The 14,423-nt window shown below is 39.0% G+C and overlaps 1 protein-coding gene across 7 annotated transcripts in view; it reads right to left on the bottom strand.

Annotated features, from left to right (window-relative positions):
* The window catches only part of adam19a (ADAM metallopeptidase domain 19a), a 90,766-nt gene that overhangs the window by 30,990 nt on the left and 45,353 nt on the right, over positions 1 to 14,423 (bottom strand). For 2 of the 7 annotated variants that reach the window (XM_040013965.1, XM_040013962.1), the window contains exons 2-6: positions 10,982 to 11,058; positions 4,798 to 4,863; positions 4,060 to 4,131; positions 3,583 to 3,749; positions 745 to 829 (exon numbers count right to left, since the gene is read on the bottom strand). In XM_040013965.1, the coding sequence (XP_039869899.1) occupies positions 745 to 829; positions 3,583 to 3,749; positions 4,060 to 4,131; positions 4,798 to 4,863; positions 10,982 to 10,996 (405 nt within the window). In that variant the 5' untranslated portion in view covers positions 10,997 to 11,058. The other 5 variants (XM_040013963.1, XM_040013961.1, XM_040013966.1 and 2 more) reach the window with 5 other exon arrangements.

A 14,423-nucleotide genomic window follows, 5' to 3' on the forward strand; every position in this document is an offset into this window, starting at 1 on the left:
AAACAAAATAAAATTATTTTTCTAGTGTCTAAATGGATGCTCAGTCATCCAGGTACGGAAATGGTCATGACAATTTGCATATTAATGAAGAAACTGACCTCATAGCCCATTTTTTGCCAGTTGTACTAGTTTCAGTCAGTATGTATGGTTTAAAAGGTTAGGGAAACCTGCAGTCAGCTGAGACTGAGCGGCTCATTTATCATCACTTCGATGAGTGACAAAATGTTTCTCCCACTTAAAACGCTACATCCAGGTGAACAGAATAAACTTTTTTGGGATTTTTATTCCATTATTTCAGACTGCAGTGATCCCAATAATATGTGGGGTACATCAACAACATTTATTTTGAGTCAAATACTAAAGGCTTCTCTAGGAGCAGCGGCTGTCTCGCTATCTCAGCAGTACAGCCAGTACAGCAAGTTTTTCTTTTGAATTCAGCTGTTGCTAGAAAGCAGAATGATGTCAGCTGTGAATTATTATAAGAAAATGAAAAAGCTAAAAATTAGAAAAAAAACCCCTCTGGATTTGTAATTTACCTGTTTATATAAGCCTGTTAATTAGTGGGCTTTTAACCTGGATCATTGACCATCTGATAATACAAATAAGATGGTCAGTGATATTTCAGTGGATACTCTCCATGCCCAAAAACAGACAGTGAAGTGAGCAGGAAAAAATTACATGATGTGAAGACAGAGAAAAAGAGGAGGAAGAAGGAAAGAAAAGTAGAAATGTATTTCCACATACCACATTGATGCCTCCAGAGTTTTCCAGGCTGCACATCCCCTCCAGTGGTGCCATGCCGATAGTTGTCCCCTTGAATGTCACACCCCTTTCACACAGAGAAAAAACACGAGAAACAGAGTGAATTATGACTTAACCTCAAACTTCTTCCTGTTCACTTCGGGGTCCACAGTGGATGCACTGAATGCAGTTGGTCTCTTGGCATGCTAAAACAGAATCAAGCTCTGACTGAATAATGAAAACAAAACAGATCCTAATGTATCAGCACATCTAATCACAGAGTCTACATTTTTCTAAGCTCCTGCTACTATTTTGAGTTTTTTGCTCTATTGGAAGCAAAATCTTTTGTTTGTTTTATAAGCATTTGTTAGTTTATATATTAACCAACTGCCAGAGGCTCATCATACAATGGTGAGTGCAGAGACACATGGCACTATGCTAATTATCAGCCCAGGTCTAAACATCACAGAGGTTGAGCGCAACTGCTTTAATACAATTCTCCTGAGCTTGATATTCAGTGAAACAATTACAGATCAATCCTGTTACATCGGATGCTTTCACAGTATAATGCATGGATGGGTAATTCATTTTCCCAAGTAACCACATGGGAAAGTGGGAGTGTTACACCAAGGTTACACCAATGTTATGATGCTTAGGCAGCAATTGTCCTTCTCTCCTGGATCACCTGGTGCTTTCTCTGGTGCCAAGCAACGGGGCTGTGACAGCCGGAATAGCTCTTTGGGTCCGGCAGCAGGTACCTACCAGGTGTAGACCGGGAAGGAAAGAGGCGATGAGCCAATCCATAAGCAGACGAAGATGTCCACTTTCGAGCTTACCACTGCGTTTCCCCCGTGAATGGTGATCCAATATTATTGATTTTACAATTTGAGTAACAAGTGCCAGAAACAGCACAAACACAAACACAAACGGCAGTGACAGACGGCAGGCCACTTTAGAGTCGCTGTGAAAATGCTTAACAACAAAAATGTAATAATTAAATGTATTACATTCAGACATGCTGCTGAACCTGCACCTGCTCAACTTCCCTGATTTATTGGACTGAACATGGTCAGAGATGCCATCACCTCTCCATCATGATTAAAGTTTTGCTTGTGTTTTCTAATCTGGTCTAAAGACCGACCTTTTCGGTTTGGCTTTTAAACCCAGTCTAGAATGTTAATTTTGATATTGATGTTCTATAATTTTACTGGGGTTTTTTTTACTATGTATTTTATTTATAGTACTTATATTTTATTAATCTTTTGGCTCTCTTCCACAGCATTTCTTTTATCCTGGCTTACTTCTCTTGAACCTTGAGGCTGCTGTTGTTGTGTATAAATAAAATTGAATTGAACTGAATTATGTTCAGCACTTTGGTCAGTACTCCCTGTTTTTAAAGTGCTTTATAAATAAAGTTGGCTTGGCTCAATTGCTCAATACTGGCATCCATCCATCCATCCATCCATTCGCTTCCGCTTATCCTTTTCAGGGTCGCGGGGGGTGCTGGAGCCTATCCCAGCTGTCATAGGGCGAGAGGCAGGGTACACCCTGGACAGGTCGCCAGTCTGTCGCAGGGCCAACACACAGGGACAGACAACCATTTGCACTCACATTCATTCGAACATTCACACCAATACTGGCATGTTGAATATAAATAAAATACATAAAAAATAAATATGTTGAATTAAAAATGAAGAATAACAGTGATTTTAATCACAGGCCTCACTGAGAGAGCCTCTACAGAGTCTGAGTCCTGGATGTTGTTTTTCTCCTCTTGTTTTTTTGTTTTGTCGTCTTGTGATAGGAGCAGTAAATTCTAAGAATACTAAAAATATAATTTGCAGGTGATTGAAATAAGAGATATTACTTCCTGCCATTGCAGTATTGTATCACAACACTGTAAAGCCTTGCTGGAAATACTCCACTTAGTCTGCTGACACTGTGACCCAGTTTCAGATAAACAAAAGATAAACGTTGGAGCCTAATCAGTTTCACAGCCACCCCAATTCTTGACTTATTTGACAAAAGAAAGTCACACATTCTTTCATAGACCTTTAACAAATAATTTTTTTTTTTAAACTTCTCGTCAATGAAAAAAAGGTCACATTTTCTGTCATGCAAGTCCATGTAAAGTCACTAAGAATATGAAAAAGTGAACAAATGTCTATTATGTAAACCACTTGAATGGATTTATAAAATAAATTTAGCATTTATTCCGCAGACAGCAATGAAGCCATACTGAATTTGTATACTAAAGTCATGAAAATGTGTTTTCACGGGACCTTATGCAGAGGCATATATGTGAGAAACTGAGTACACAGGAATTTAAAGGATAAGTAACAGCCAGGTGCTGATAATCATTTCATTAATTCTTTTTGAGAAAATGTAGTCACCTCGATAGAAGCTGAATTTTTGGCATTCAGTGGTATGTTAACAAAATGTCACAATCTTCCTGAGTGACTGTAAAACATTTCTTCACAATGATGTGAGAGTCATTCAGAAAGTGATTACTGCAAGTTACTACTTGCTACTGGTTTTACACACTGTTAAATCACTGGGTATACTTGAAACATTATTTTTCCCTTGACTGTATAGTATAACTATTTTTTTAATGAAAAACCACAGTCGGCATATCCACTCTGCTTCCAACTGATCACTGAAAAGGTAGCTGTGAACTGACAAGAAAAATATTATTTTGATTCCAACAGGTATGAAAATGATTTAAAGTTCCTGCTTGAAATACAAAAATGCTTCAGACAGAGGTGAAAGACCCGATGTAAACAACATGATTTTGTTTTCTACATGTCTGGTGTTGGCTCAGTGCTGTGGTATGTTTCTTACGTAAGCAACTGGGCATTGTCATGCTTCTTGCGTGATTTTAGCTTCTGTCTCCATTGGAGGAAGGACCAAAGGGTTGCATTTGGCTCCTCGGTGATGATGCACTGATCTCTTTCAGTCCAAACCTCCAGACCAATGAGAGGCACACGGATGTTCAGAGCCCTGTAGAACTGAACATAGACACAACAGATATTATTTTTCTACATTTTCTACATTTTTCCAAATGGCAAATAAAAAAAAAACAACAACAACTATTACTAGTGACTGTCACAATATTAAAACTACTGACAGGTGAAGTCATATTAAGTACTGTATTTGTGTGTTTTCAATCACTACGGATTTAGAACATAAAAGTTATCTCAAAGTAGATAACTAATACATGACAAGGAAATATATGTGGAGCCAGCAACAACAGCTTGTTGAATCAAACTGTTTGTTCTCTGGAGAACAGGAGTGAACAGCAGAAGCCCTCATCCTTACCTTATCCACATAATTAGCAATTTCCATTATCCTCGCCTTAGTCTTTTCATAATCTTGATTCTGCCGTTGAAACTGCACGATTACATAAATGAATGTTAGCCATGAGGGGAAAATGTAAAACATTTTAGAAACAATTAATCCCGACTGATACCAATTAGAGTGGGAGAGGACTTCAGTCTTCTTATTGGTAAATATATTTTATAACACTTTGCCCAACTTAGAATCTCTGAACATTGTATACACTGCTGGATCTTAGTAAAAGCTAAAACAACAAGCATCATGCTGATGGTGGTTTACAACTAAAATGTGTTTTTCCCTTTAATAAACATCAAGAAGAATACTGGCGAGAATACTGTCAGTATTTTTTTAATGAATTGTGTTCCAGTTGCCTTAAATGTGGCAGGAGCCCAAAGTGTACTTCAATTGAGACATAGTATTTAATTACTGCAGAACAACCATTTGAAAGTCCGTCCACCTGGCAATTCAACCCAAATCTATCCCCACATTAAGCAGACAAATACTAACTCCACTTACTTTTGCCTCAGTACAACTACTAGATAAGCTTAGAATTGTCCATATAAAAGAGCCATATTATCTTGAATTACATAATTGTTTAGTATGTAACTGAGTGTCCATCCTGCTGTGTGAGTTTGATCTCAGCAGACAAATGTAGTAGTTTGACTGTGCACAGGAATAATCGGCTTGGGCATGAATAAGGCAGGTGATGAGTCATCTTACCAATGTATTATCCGCCACAATGTACAGTTCGATGTACTTAGTCGTACCCAAGGTATTCCTTTTAACCTGCCATTAAAGAGAACAAGGAAGGAGCAACATGTTTATAAATACAGTAACATAAACTGATGGGCTAAAACACTCAAACAAAGATAGGAGATAGGGAATACCTAAAATGTTAAGAGACACATACTTGTCAGTCCATTAGAGTGGACGAATGTGCAGAAAAGGTGTAAAAAGGCTGTCACAGACTTGACATAAAATATTATACATATTTAGACAGTGAACTATGGGAAAAACACTGGATGAAGATATAACTGCTCAGCACTAAAAGAGATCCTTTAAAGCAGTAAACAAAAACAAAATATTGAATCAATCAATTGTATTTATATGATTATATTATATTATATTATATTATATGAAATAGCAACAACAGTCAACAGTTAACCCCCTATGATCAAGCAGTTGAAGGCTGCCAACTGCCCTGTTGGGGCTGACAGGAGGATGACAAAACTAAACATAACATACACTGTGGAAGAGACCCAGAGCCCCGGCCTTATTGGGCAGTGGGGGTGTGAGGCAGGGGTGTGGTCTCTGCATTCCACATTTCTCGTATTAGTCTCGTCTCCGTGTTCCATTTAAAGTTTTCCACAGCAAATAAAACCTGCCTCTCTGCCTCTCTCAGTTGAACCGTTTCATTGGAGTCCTGTATTTAAGTCCTACCTCTGACTGCTACACAGCACCTCCATGGTAGCTTTAGAAATGTACAAAAAGACAACATGGTTTGACAAGAACAAAATATGATTGAATCTAAGCAAAACTAAAATCATGTTATTTGGGAATTTTCAAATTAACTCATAAGCACAGATTCACAAAGATGGTGTGGAAATAGAAAAAGATCATGAGTTTCTTGGTTTCTGGTTCATTTTTACACTGAACAAATTATGTATTAAGCAATATACAACCTTCCTGACAATATTATAAATCTGTTTTCTAAAAGGAATGTGGGATACAATTTGAGGGAAGAATTACATTTAAAATATTCCTGTTTTCCTTATGCTTTGTTTGATTGTGTTTTTTCTTTTCTTTGTTGTTGCATCACAAACAAACAAACAAACTTGACTTGCCTGCAGTGAGTCCTGGCCTTAGTCCAATGAAACATCTTTGAAATAAATTAGGTCTTATTGTCTAACATCAGTGTCACACCCCTAAACCTCGTAAAAAGCTTTCCTAGAAGAACTGAATCTGTTATAGCTGCAAAGGGATGGCCAACGTTTTATTAGACCCTATGGATTAAGAATGAGATGTCACTCAAGTCATTCGTGTGTGAAGGCAGATAAGTAAATACTTTTAGCAAGAGAACATAGACGCCAATGGTACCTTTAGAGAAAGTGCTTTGACACAGACATGAAAGCTACAAAATAGATTGAATGGTGGTGGAGTGGTTTAGAAATTCGCTCACAGAGAGAAGGTTTCTGGTTTAAATCCTGTTTGGCTACACATATTCTGGTTGTGCTTTCTCCCTTTTGGGGGAGTAATTCATTATTTTTCTCTGTTCCAGATCTGTCTACATAAACCTAATTTAATTTTTGACTTAATCAACCCAATTTGGTTTAGAAAAGGTGTACCACTGATTTCTGGAAGACTCACCCTTGAATGAAATGATGAGAGCAGATTAGAGATAAGGTTGGGCTGTGTGGTGTGATGCGTGTGGTAGCAGTTTCCACCCTTAATTGGCAGCTTCATGGTACTCAACAGTGAGTGGTAGACTGGATCTACACTGCTGATTGGCTCCAGGTAGTAGGTGTCACTAGAATTCAGTGATATCAGCCCTCTGTGTAAAAGGGGAAAAAAGTGTTGCAGTTTGAATTGAAGCACAAAGATAGACAAAAAATACAGACTTGTTTTGCCTCCCATAGCAGTCTGACTGCTGAAGACCTGTGTGAGTTACAAAATGTGATCCCCAGATAACACAACCAGCAAATGCAAAGCAGGGGCAGGATTCACATTAACATGTACATCCCTGTATTAACCAATGTCATATAGGCCCAGTTTATTTTTTCGTGTCACTGTTGTGATGAGACCTTAAATAGCATTTGCATTTTCTGTTGTATACTTCCTTTGGTGTTCTTGTTATGTATAAAAACGTGTTTTTTGAAAATAGCTGATCTGCACTTTGCCAACATGTGTCAAAAAATATAGTTCAATAAAGTTGCTCTATATAGTGTTTAACTGTTGATATGCAGCGTTATTAAATTTATTGTTTATGCAACTGTTGATATAGCACATTTGCTTTTGAGAATATTTTAGATGGCACTCATCATCAGAAAGGTTGCCGACCCCTGTTGTAGCCAAAAGGATTTTAATTGCCATATCTTCACAACAGCTGCTCATATCACAGCCACGGGAATAAGGATTAATAAACTAGTACGGCGTGAAGCAGAACAAATTAGGATGAAGTATCTGTGGCTCTCTTCAGACCTCCCTCCAATCTTGCCATTTAGGAAAAGAAGGATATCACATCCCAGACTAAAGACTAAAGCATCACCATACTACCAGCAAATAAAAGGAGATGCATCATCGTTCTTAAGGCTAAGCTAATTTGACCTGCTACTAGCCTACTCAGTTAACTTGGGCTTGTAGCCAGGTAATGCATGCAAGAAGTGAAGCAGTTACATGTGAGTGAAACTTCCAGCCAACTCAGACATTAAAATACAGACATTTATCACTACATCCAATCCAAAAGATTGATATAAGTTTCAAAATGATTAAAACTAAGCTTATTATTAATCTTAGAAATATGGTATCTAACCAGATTCTTACTCTTGATGGCATTACCTTGGCCTCCAGTAACACTGTGAGGAACCTTGGAGTCATTTTTGACCAGGACATGTCCTTCAATGCACATATTAAACAAATATGCAGGACTACTTTCTTTCACTTGTGCAAAATCTCTAAAATTAGAAATATCCTGTCTCAGAGTGACGCTAAAAACTAGTTCATGCATTTATTAAGTCTATGTTGGACTACTGTAATTCATTATTATCAGGATTTCCTAAAAACTCCCTGAAAAGCCTTCAGTTGATGCAAAATGTTGCAGCAGGAGTACTGACAGGGACTAGAAAAAGCAGATTTTTCCTATATTGGCTTCTCTTCATTGGCTCCCTGTTAAATCCAGAACTGAATTCAAAATCCTGCTCCTCACATACAAGGTCCTGAATAATCAGTCCCCATCTTATCTTAACCCTTTAAACCCTAACCCCTTTTTAGCAAGGGTGTCCAACTCCAGGCCTCGAGGGCCGGTGTCCTGCAGGTTTGGGTTTAAAGGGCTAATGACCTTATAGCAGCAGTCCCCAACCTTTTTTGTGCCACGGACAGATTTAACATCAGACAATATTTTCACGGACCGCCCTTTAAGGTGTCACGGATAATTACAACAAAATAAAATGATACGACCAAGACAAAAACTGTGGTATTTTGTAAATATAATAATAACCGCGAAATCACTGTGTAATTGTGTAACTCCATTAGCAGCGTCCTCCTGAAATGCGGCAACAACATTGAGAGTAACATCCTCTTCTTGCCCTTTAATGCTCTCTGGTTGCTATGGTAACATGCAAATATTTCTTTCAAAATAAGACACACAATTACAACATGGGAAAGACCCAGGGAAACCAAGTTAACGATAAAAACCCTGAAAACCATATATTTCACACTCGAGCCTCAACTTTTGCGGCCCGGTACCAAACGACTCATGGACCGGTATCGGTCCTTGGCCCGGGGGTTGGGAACAGCTGCCTTATAGTACCAAATCACCCCATTAAGGCACTTTGGTCTCACACTGCAGGGTTACTTGTTGTTTCTAGAGTATTTAAAAGTAGAATGGGAGGGAGAGCCTCCAGTTTTCAGGCCCCTCTTCTGTGGAATCAGCTTCCACATTGGATTCAGGAGACAGACACTATCTCTACTTTTAAGATTAGGCTTCAAACTTTCCTTTTTGCTAAAGCGTATAATTAGGGCTGGATCAGGTGACCCTGAATCCTCCCTTAGTTATGCTCTGGCTCTTTTCCACAGCATGTCTTTATCCTGTCTTCCTTCTCTCACCCCAACGGGTCATCGCAGAAGGCCGTTTTTCTCTGTATGAGTTATTGTAGGGTCTACCTTACAATATAAAGTACCTTAAAGCAACTGTTGTTGTGATTTGGTGCTGTATAAATAAAATAATTTGAAAAATTGAAAAATAAAATTATTAGACAATCATTCACTGGACCTAGAAGAAGCATTCTGTGCAAAAGTAAAAATCTGTAATCTGCCCTTCCTCATCTCCAGTATTAAGCAGCATAACTACTTTAAAAGCCTCAACATAAACACTTCTCTGACAGCCTGGTGGGAATTCCTAAAAACAACTAAGTCTTCGCTTATTCCATGTAAACTAACACCCTTTTGGAACAATCCAGTTATTTATCAGAAAAAGGGTATACTAAGTTTTTTATCATGGTATGAGAAAGGGATTTAAAAAATCTAGAACGTGTTATACAAGATGGAAAATTCATTTCATTTGAAGAACTATCAAAACATAGACTGAGCAAATGTGACATTCTTGAATATCATCAACTGAAATCCATCATAGAAGAAACATTCAATCCTGGTCAACTGAATCAAGAAATACCTACTTGGGTAACAAAATGTTTTAAATACCTGCCCAAACGGTGATCAAAAATGCTATAAGCTATTGTTTAAAAATGACTAAATGCCCCAACTTACAACTTACACAATAATCTCTACAGAACACACTACACGGGACAAAGGTTGTTCCCAATGGGTCTTACACAATCGAACATATGCACCTATTGCAAAGACAACTCTGTTGAGAGCTATGTGCATGCTATATGGTTCTGCATGCCTGTCCAACAGTTCTTGCAGAAGATATGTGAAGACCTAACCACATGGTTTAGTTGCTATATCTCAACCTCACTGTGCAACATAACATAGTTAACATAAGTGAACTAGATATGGAAGCAAATACATCATGTATACTCCTTACTTCCTTATGCATCACCAAGAAAAGCCTGATGCTTATGTGTTCAATATAAAGATTTAGTTCTTGACCACATTGGTCTGGAGAAAATGTCTGCCTCCTCAAAACACCAACTGGATGAATTTGTCTCTCTCTGGTTCCCACTGATCAATTCCATTACTTAGTGGGGGTGATCTGCTGTAGTCTCGTTTCCCTATTTGAATTGGAGGTGGATGGTGGTGGTCTCCTGGGCTGCAGGTGACTGGCGGTCTTCCTGAGGGCTGGAGAGCTGCGGTTGCTGTTTGGCCTGTGCATCTACCTCAGTTGGTGGTGGTGGAGGACTGGGGTGGGTGCTGCTTGACGGTCTTGAGATGTGGCCCTGGGGTGCTAGTGGTGGTCTTTGGTACTCTTGGAAGCTGCGGATAGCGTGGTTGTACTGGTTTTATCTCTGTCTGCCCCAGGTTTCTGCAGGGCATTGCTGCAGCTTCTCACCCTTATTATCAAGTACATTTGTCACAAAGACACAGGCATTCTCACACTCACTCTCTCCCTCTCACACACACACACACACACACACACACACACACACACACACTATAGGAATATTGTAGATTTATGTATCTCTGTATTTTTTTGTGTACATTTGTTTTGTTTTGCTTTTTCTGTCTCTTACAGGTGCAGCAATAGGCAATACAATGTGCATTCCTATTTGTGGAATACATGATTGCTTTTGTAATTGTATCATCGGATCTATACCCATAAGTTCTGGACACAGATGAAGAAAAGAGCTGAACTGTCAGCTGATCCCAACCAGGTGGTGAGTTGGATCAGGTGGCGGATAGTATGCCAGCACGCCTAAAGGTGGAGGTTATCCCCACTGTTATGTTTTCCCCTGTTTGTGTCATTAACTAAGCAGGAGTTATACAGAGCCAGACAGATAAACACGTTAGCTGTTTACATTCAGTCTTCTTCTTTTTATTCATTATACCTCAGGAAGATACACACACATTACATGGTGACCACTACTGGCGATAGCTTGTATAACACATATATAACACCAGTGACGTGGCACCAGATAAGTGAAAAAAAGATAGATTAATGTTTGTTTATGTTCACCTAATAACACTTGATACAGTGTAACAACAATTAATCATGAGGTAGGGACAGTACCTGAATCCTGAGCATGTGCGGAGTGCAACCCAGGAATCTGGATGTTTTCTTACATGGCCATGGTAAAAGCAATGATCCTGAAAGAGAAAAGATTTAGAAACATTATCTCCATCTTTCATTAGCAAAAAAGCTCTACAAAAATACAGAATTGTTTCTTCGGTGTGATGGATTGACCTGTTGGAGATTAGATTACTTTTGTTAGAGAGACTTCTGGATGTTATTCAGGATGTCACCATAGACAAAGTTGAACAGCTCCTCCTTTCACTTGGTTGCATCTGGCTGCACAACATCAGAGAAGTCTTTTAAGTCTTCACTGTTTTGAGTTTTGAGAAGTCATTTATGCTTGTAGTTTCTATAAATATAATTTGTTTTCCTTGTGGTTATGATTTTTCCTGATTCCTATATTGTTCTATTTCTGTATTGTTCTGTATGATTGATTTTAGGTTTGTTAGTTTCCTTTAACTCAGAAAATTTGCAACCTCGCCCATTCCTGTCCTGTATATGGACATATTACCAGTACAGTTAAGGGTATCTTTCACCAGCTTCCATCCTCACCACTGCCAGCCAGCTCCTGTCCGCAGCCATCCTTCTTTCTGTCTGTTCAGGAAGGCAGGTCTCACAGCAGTGGATTAAGAGTAGCAATTCCTCACCTGAGCAAGTGTTTGCTCCCATTCTCGTAAAAAAACTGTTCTTGTGACGCCACAGTTTTCCCCAGTGTTTTCCATCAACCGGAACAGTTTTCCCTCTGGTTACGTCTGGTTTATGTTGATTTCCCTTCAATACTTTTTCTGTCATTTCCTACTATTACACATTTTTACAGATATCTATGGTTTTGTTTGGGGTTTTTTTGTATGTGTGGATGTATGGGTTTTTTACTTACATCTGGTGAGAATTTAATACCAATAGCACATTTGGAAAGATATATACTTAGACAATTGAAATACACACACACACACACACACACACACACACACACACACACACACACACACACACTCTTAAATAAATACATATTGATTTATGTATGCCCACAAAAATTACAGGAAGTCCTTGTCTGACTTGGACATAATTGACATTTGGCAAGTTGGGAGGGTGTGTTTTATTAATTTACATTAAACTCTGATCCAGATCATGCGAAACATTTCCTGTATTTCCTGCATCTTTTCAACAATTCAAATCACGTAACAAGGAAGTCACATCAACCAGGGCCTCGTTTGTCTTTACCAATGACTGTAGAAAACATGGATGACGCGACAGCACCTCCTCCCATTGTGCAAAAATGAAGCCAAAATATCCCGCATGGTGGATTTTTGAAGCCAGAGTCTGTGCAGCAGTGACTTGAGTTGGAGCGACTGTGTCATGCTCCCGCCCACACACCCGCTGGATGTGACCGCAAACACGCCCCCCTACACTTTTTACATAGCCCTGTTGCTCCAGTATATGCTGATGGGTATAACTGCGACTGACGACTCGTTCAATTAAGGTAAATACAACCATGTCACTGTTATGAAAAAGACACACAGTTTAACATCTTATAGACACAGCTTTGACTAAGAACCCTCTTTTTATTCTTACTTTATGGCTTTAAAAAAATATTGAGATATATATCATATGTTGCCATCCAGTTAAAGAATATCAAGATATGATTTTTGGGTCATATCGCCCAGTCCTAATAGAGATTAGTAGTGGATTTCCAGTGTTTCCCTGTGTTTCAACAGCACAGTTGTATTTCTGAAAGCATAAGAATGGCCTACCTGGTGGAATTACTACAAAGAAGAGCTTTAGGGTGGGCCAAGAAGTGTTAAAAACTAAGCCCTGCTCACACCTCTAATTCTCGGGGACCCTTGGCTTTGTATTCACAATCCTAACCTTGACTAGTTTCACACTGGCATCTCTGGTTTGAGGACATGGCAGTGGTTTTCCATCAAGACAAGTAATCAGAATCGGAATATTTTATTAATCACCAAGGAAATTATGTGGCTACAGTTGCTCCAAGACAATATCAGGAAAAGACTGAACTAAAATAAATGATACCAATATATTACAAAGTTTACAAAATATAACAAATAGCTCAAATAGATATAAATAGCTAAATTATTAATATCAAGAATATTACAGAGGTGAATATATGATTGACATTTTACTCTAAACTATAAGCTTGTTATTTGTTATTTTCCCTGTAGAGCATATGCAATAGGGTGTAACTACTGCACTGTGCATTAGGTGGAGGAGTTGTACAGGGTTAGAGTTAGCATTGATAGCCACAGGCAGGAATGATTTCATGTGTCATTTAGTGGTGCATTTGGGTGATCTTAGGCTACGTTCACACTGCAGGCGAAAGCGCATCAAATCCGACTTTTTTGACCCTATGTGACCCATGGTATGACAGTGATCATGGTATGACAGTGTGAACAGCACAAATCCGATATTTTCAAATCCGACCTGGGTCACTTTCGTATGTGGTACTGAATCCGATACACATCTGATGTTTTAGAAAGCGACTGCTGTTTGAATGGCCATGTCACAACTGACAGACGGCAATTATCAGCGCCCGAGAAGACATTGTGAATGCTTCCTGGCCATCCCGTGTAGATGTTAGTGAAACTGCTGGGAAGACAGCGCTGGAGAAACGTGAACATTTTATTTGTACTGTATAATCTGCAGATTCTGACAGAAATCTGCAGCTATCCTTTGAAGCACCGCTCCTCTAAAACAGCAATAAGGATAGTAGTAGTAGTATAGTAGTATGCCATATGTAAATAACAAAATAACTTTATAACTTAAAATTTGGGAAATTGGGAAACGTAAAGTCCGCAACAAGTCTGTATATTAAGGGCCATCAGTCAAACAATACTGTTTGGTCTGGGTCTAAACAGAGCGTGTTGTGTGTGATGTCTTCTTTTGGGCATGTGGGCCGCTTTGAGGGTTCACACTAGAGCGCGTTTGCTGTCACATTTTATTTGTAGTGTGAACAAGCAGACAAAAAAAGTCAGATTTGATCAAAACAATCTGAATTGAGCATTAAGACCTGCAGTGTGAACGTAGCCTTTGTCTCTCACTGAACGTTCTGCTATGACTGTCCTGCATATCATGAAGTGGGTGGGAGGTTTTGTCCAGCATTGTCCTTGTCTTAGACAACATCCACCTCTCCAACATCACCTTAAGGGAGTCCAGCTCTGTCCCCACAACATTCTTGGCCTTGTGAATTAGTTTACTGAGTCTATTGGCATCTGAGACCGTCAACCTGCCGCCCCAGCATGCAACAGCATAGAGGATGGCACTGGCCACAACAGACTCATAAAGAAATCTCCTGAGCATTGTCTGATAGATATTAATGGACCCCAGCACAGCTGGACTGGCCATCGGGCATTTTCCTGGTGGGCCATTGGTGATTTTTTTGTTGTTATGGGCCGATGTTTTTTGTTTGTTTTTTTTTGTTTTT

The sequence above is a fragment of the Simochromis diagramma genome, unplaced genomic scaffold (assembly GCF_900408965.1).
Source record: "Simochromis diagramma unplaced genomic scaffold, fSimDia1.1 OVJJ01000621.1, whole genome shotgun sequence".
Taxonomy (NCBI): Eukaryota; Metazoa; Chordata; class Actinopteri; order Cichliformes; family Cichlidae; genus Simochromis; species Simochromis diagramma.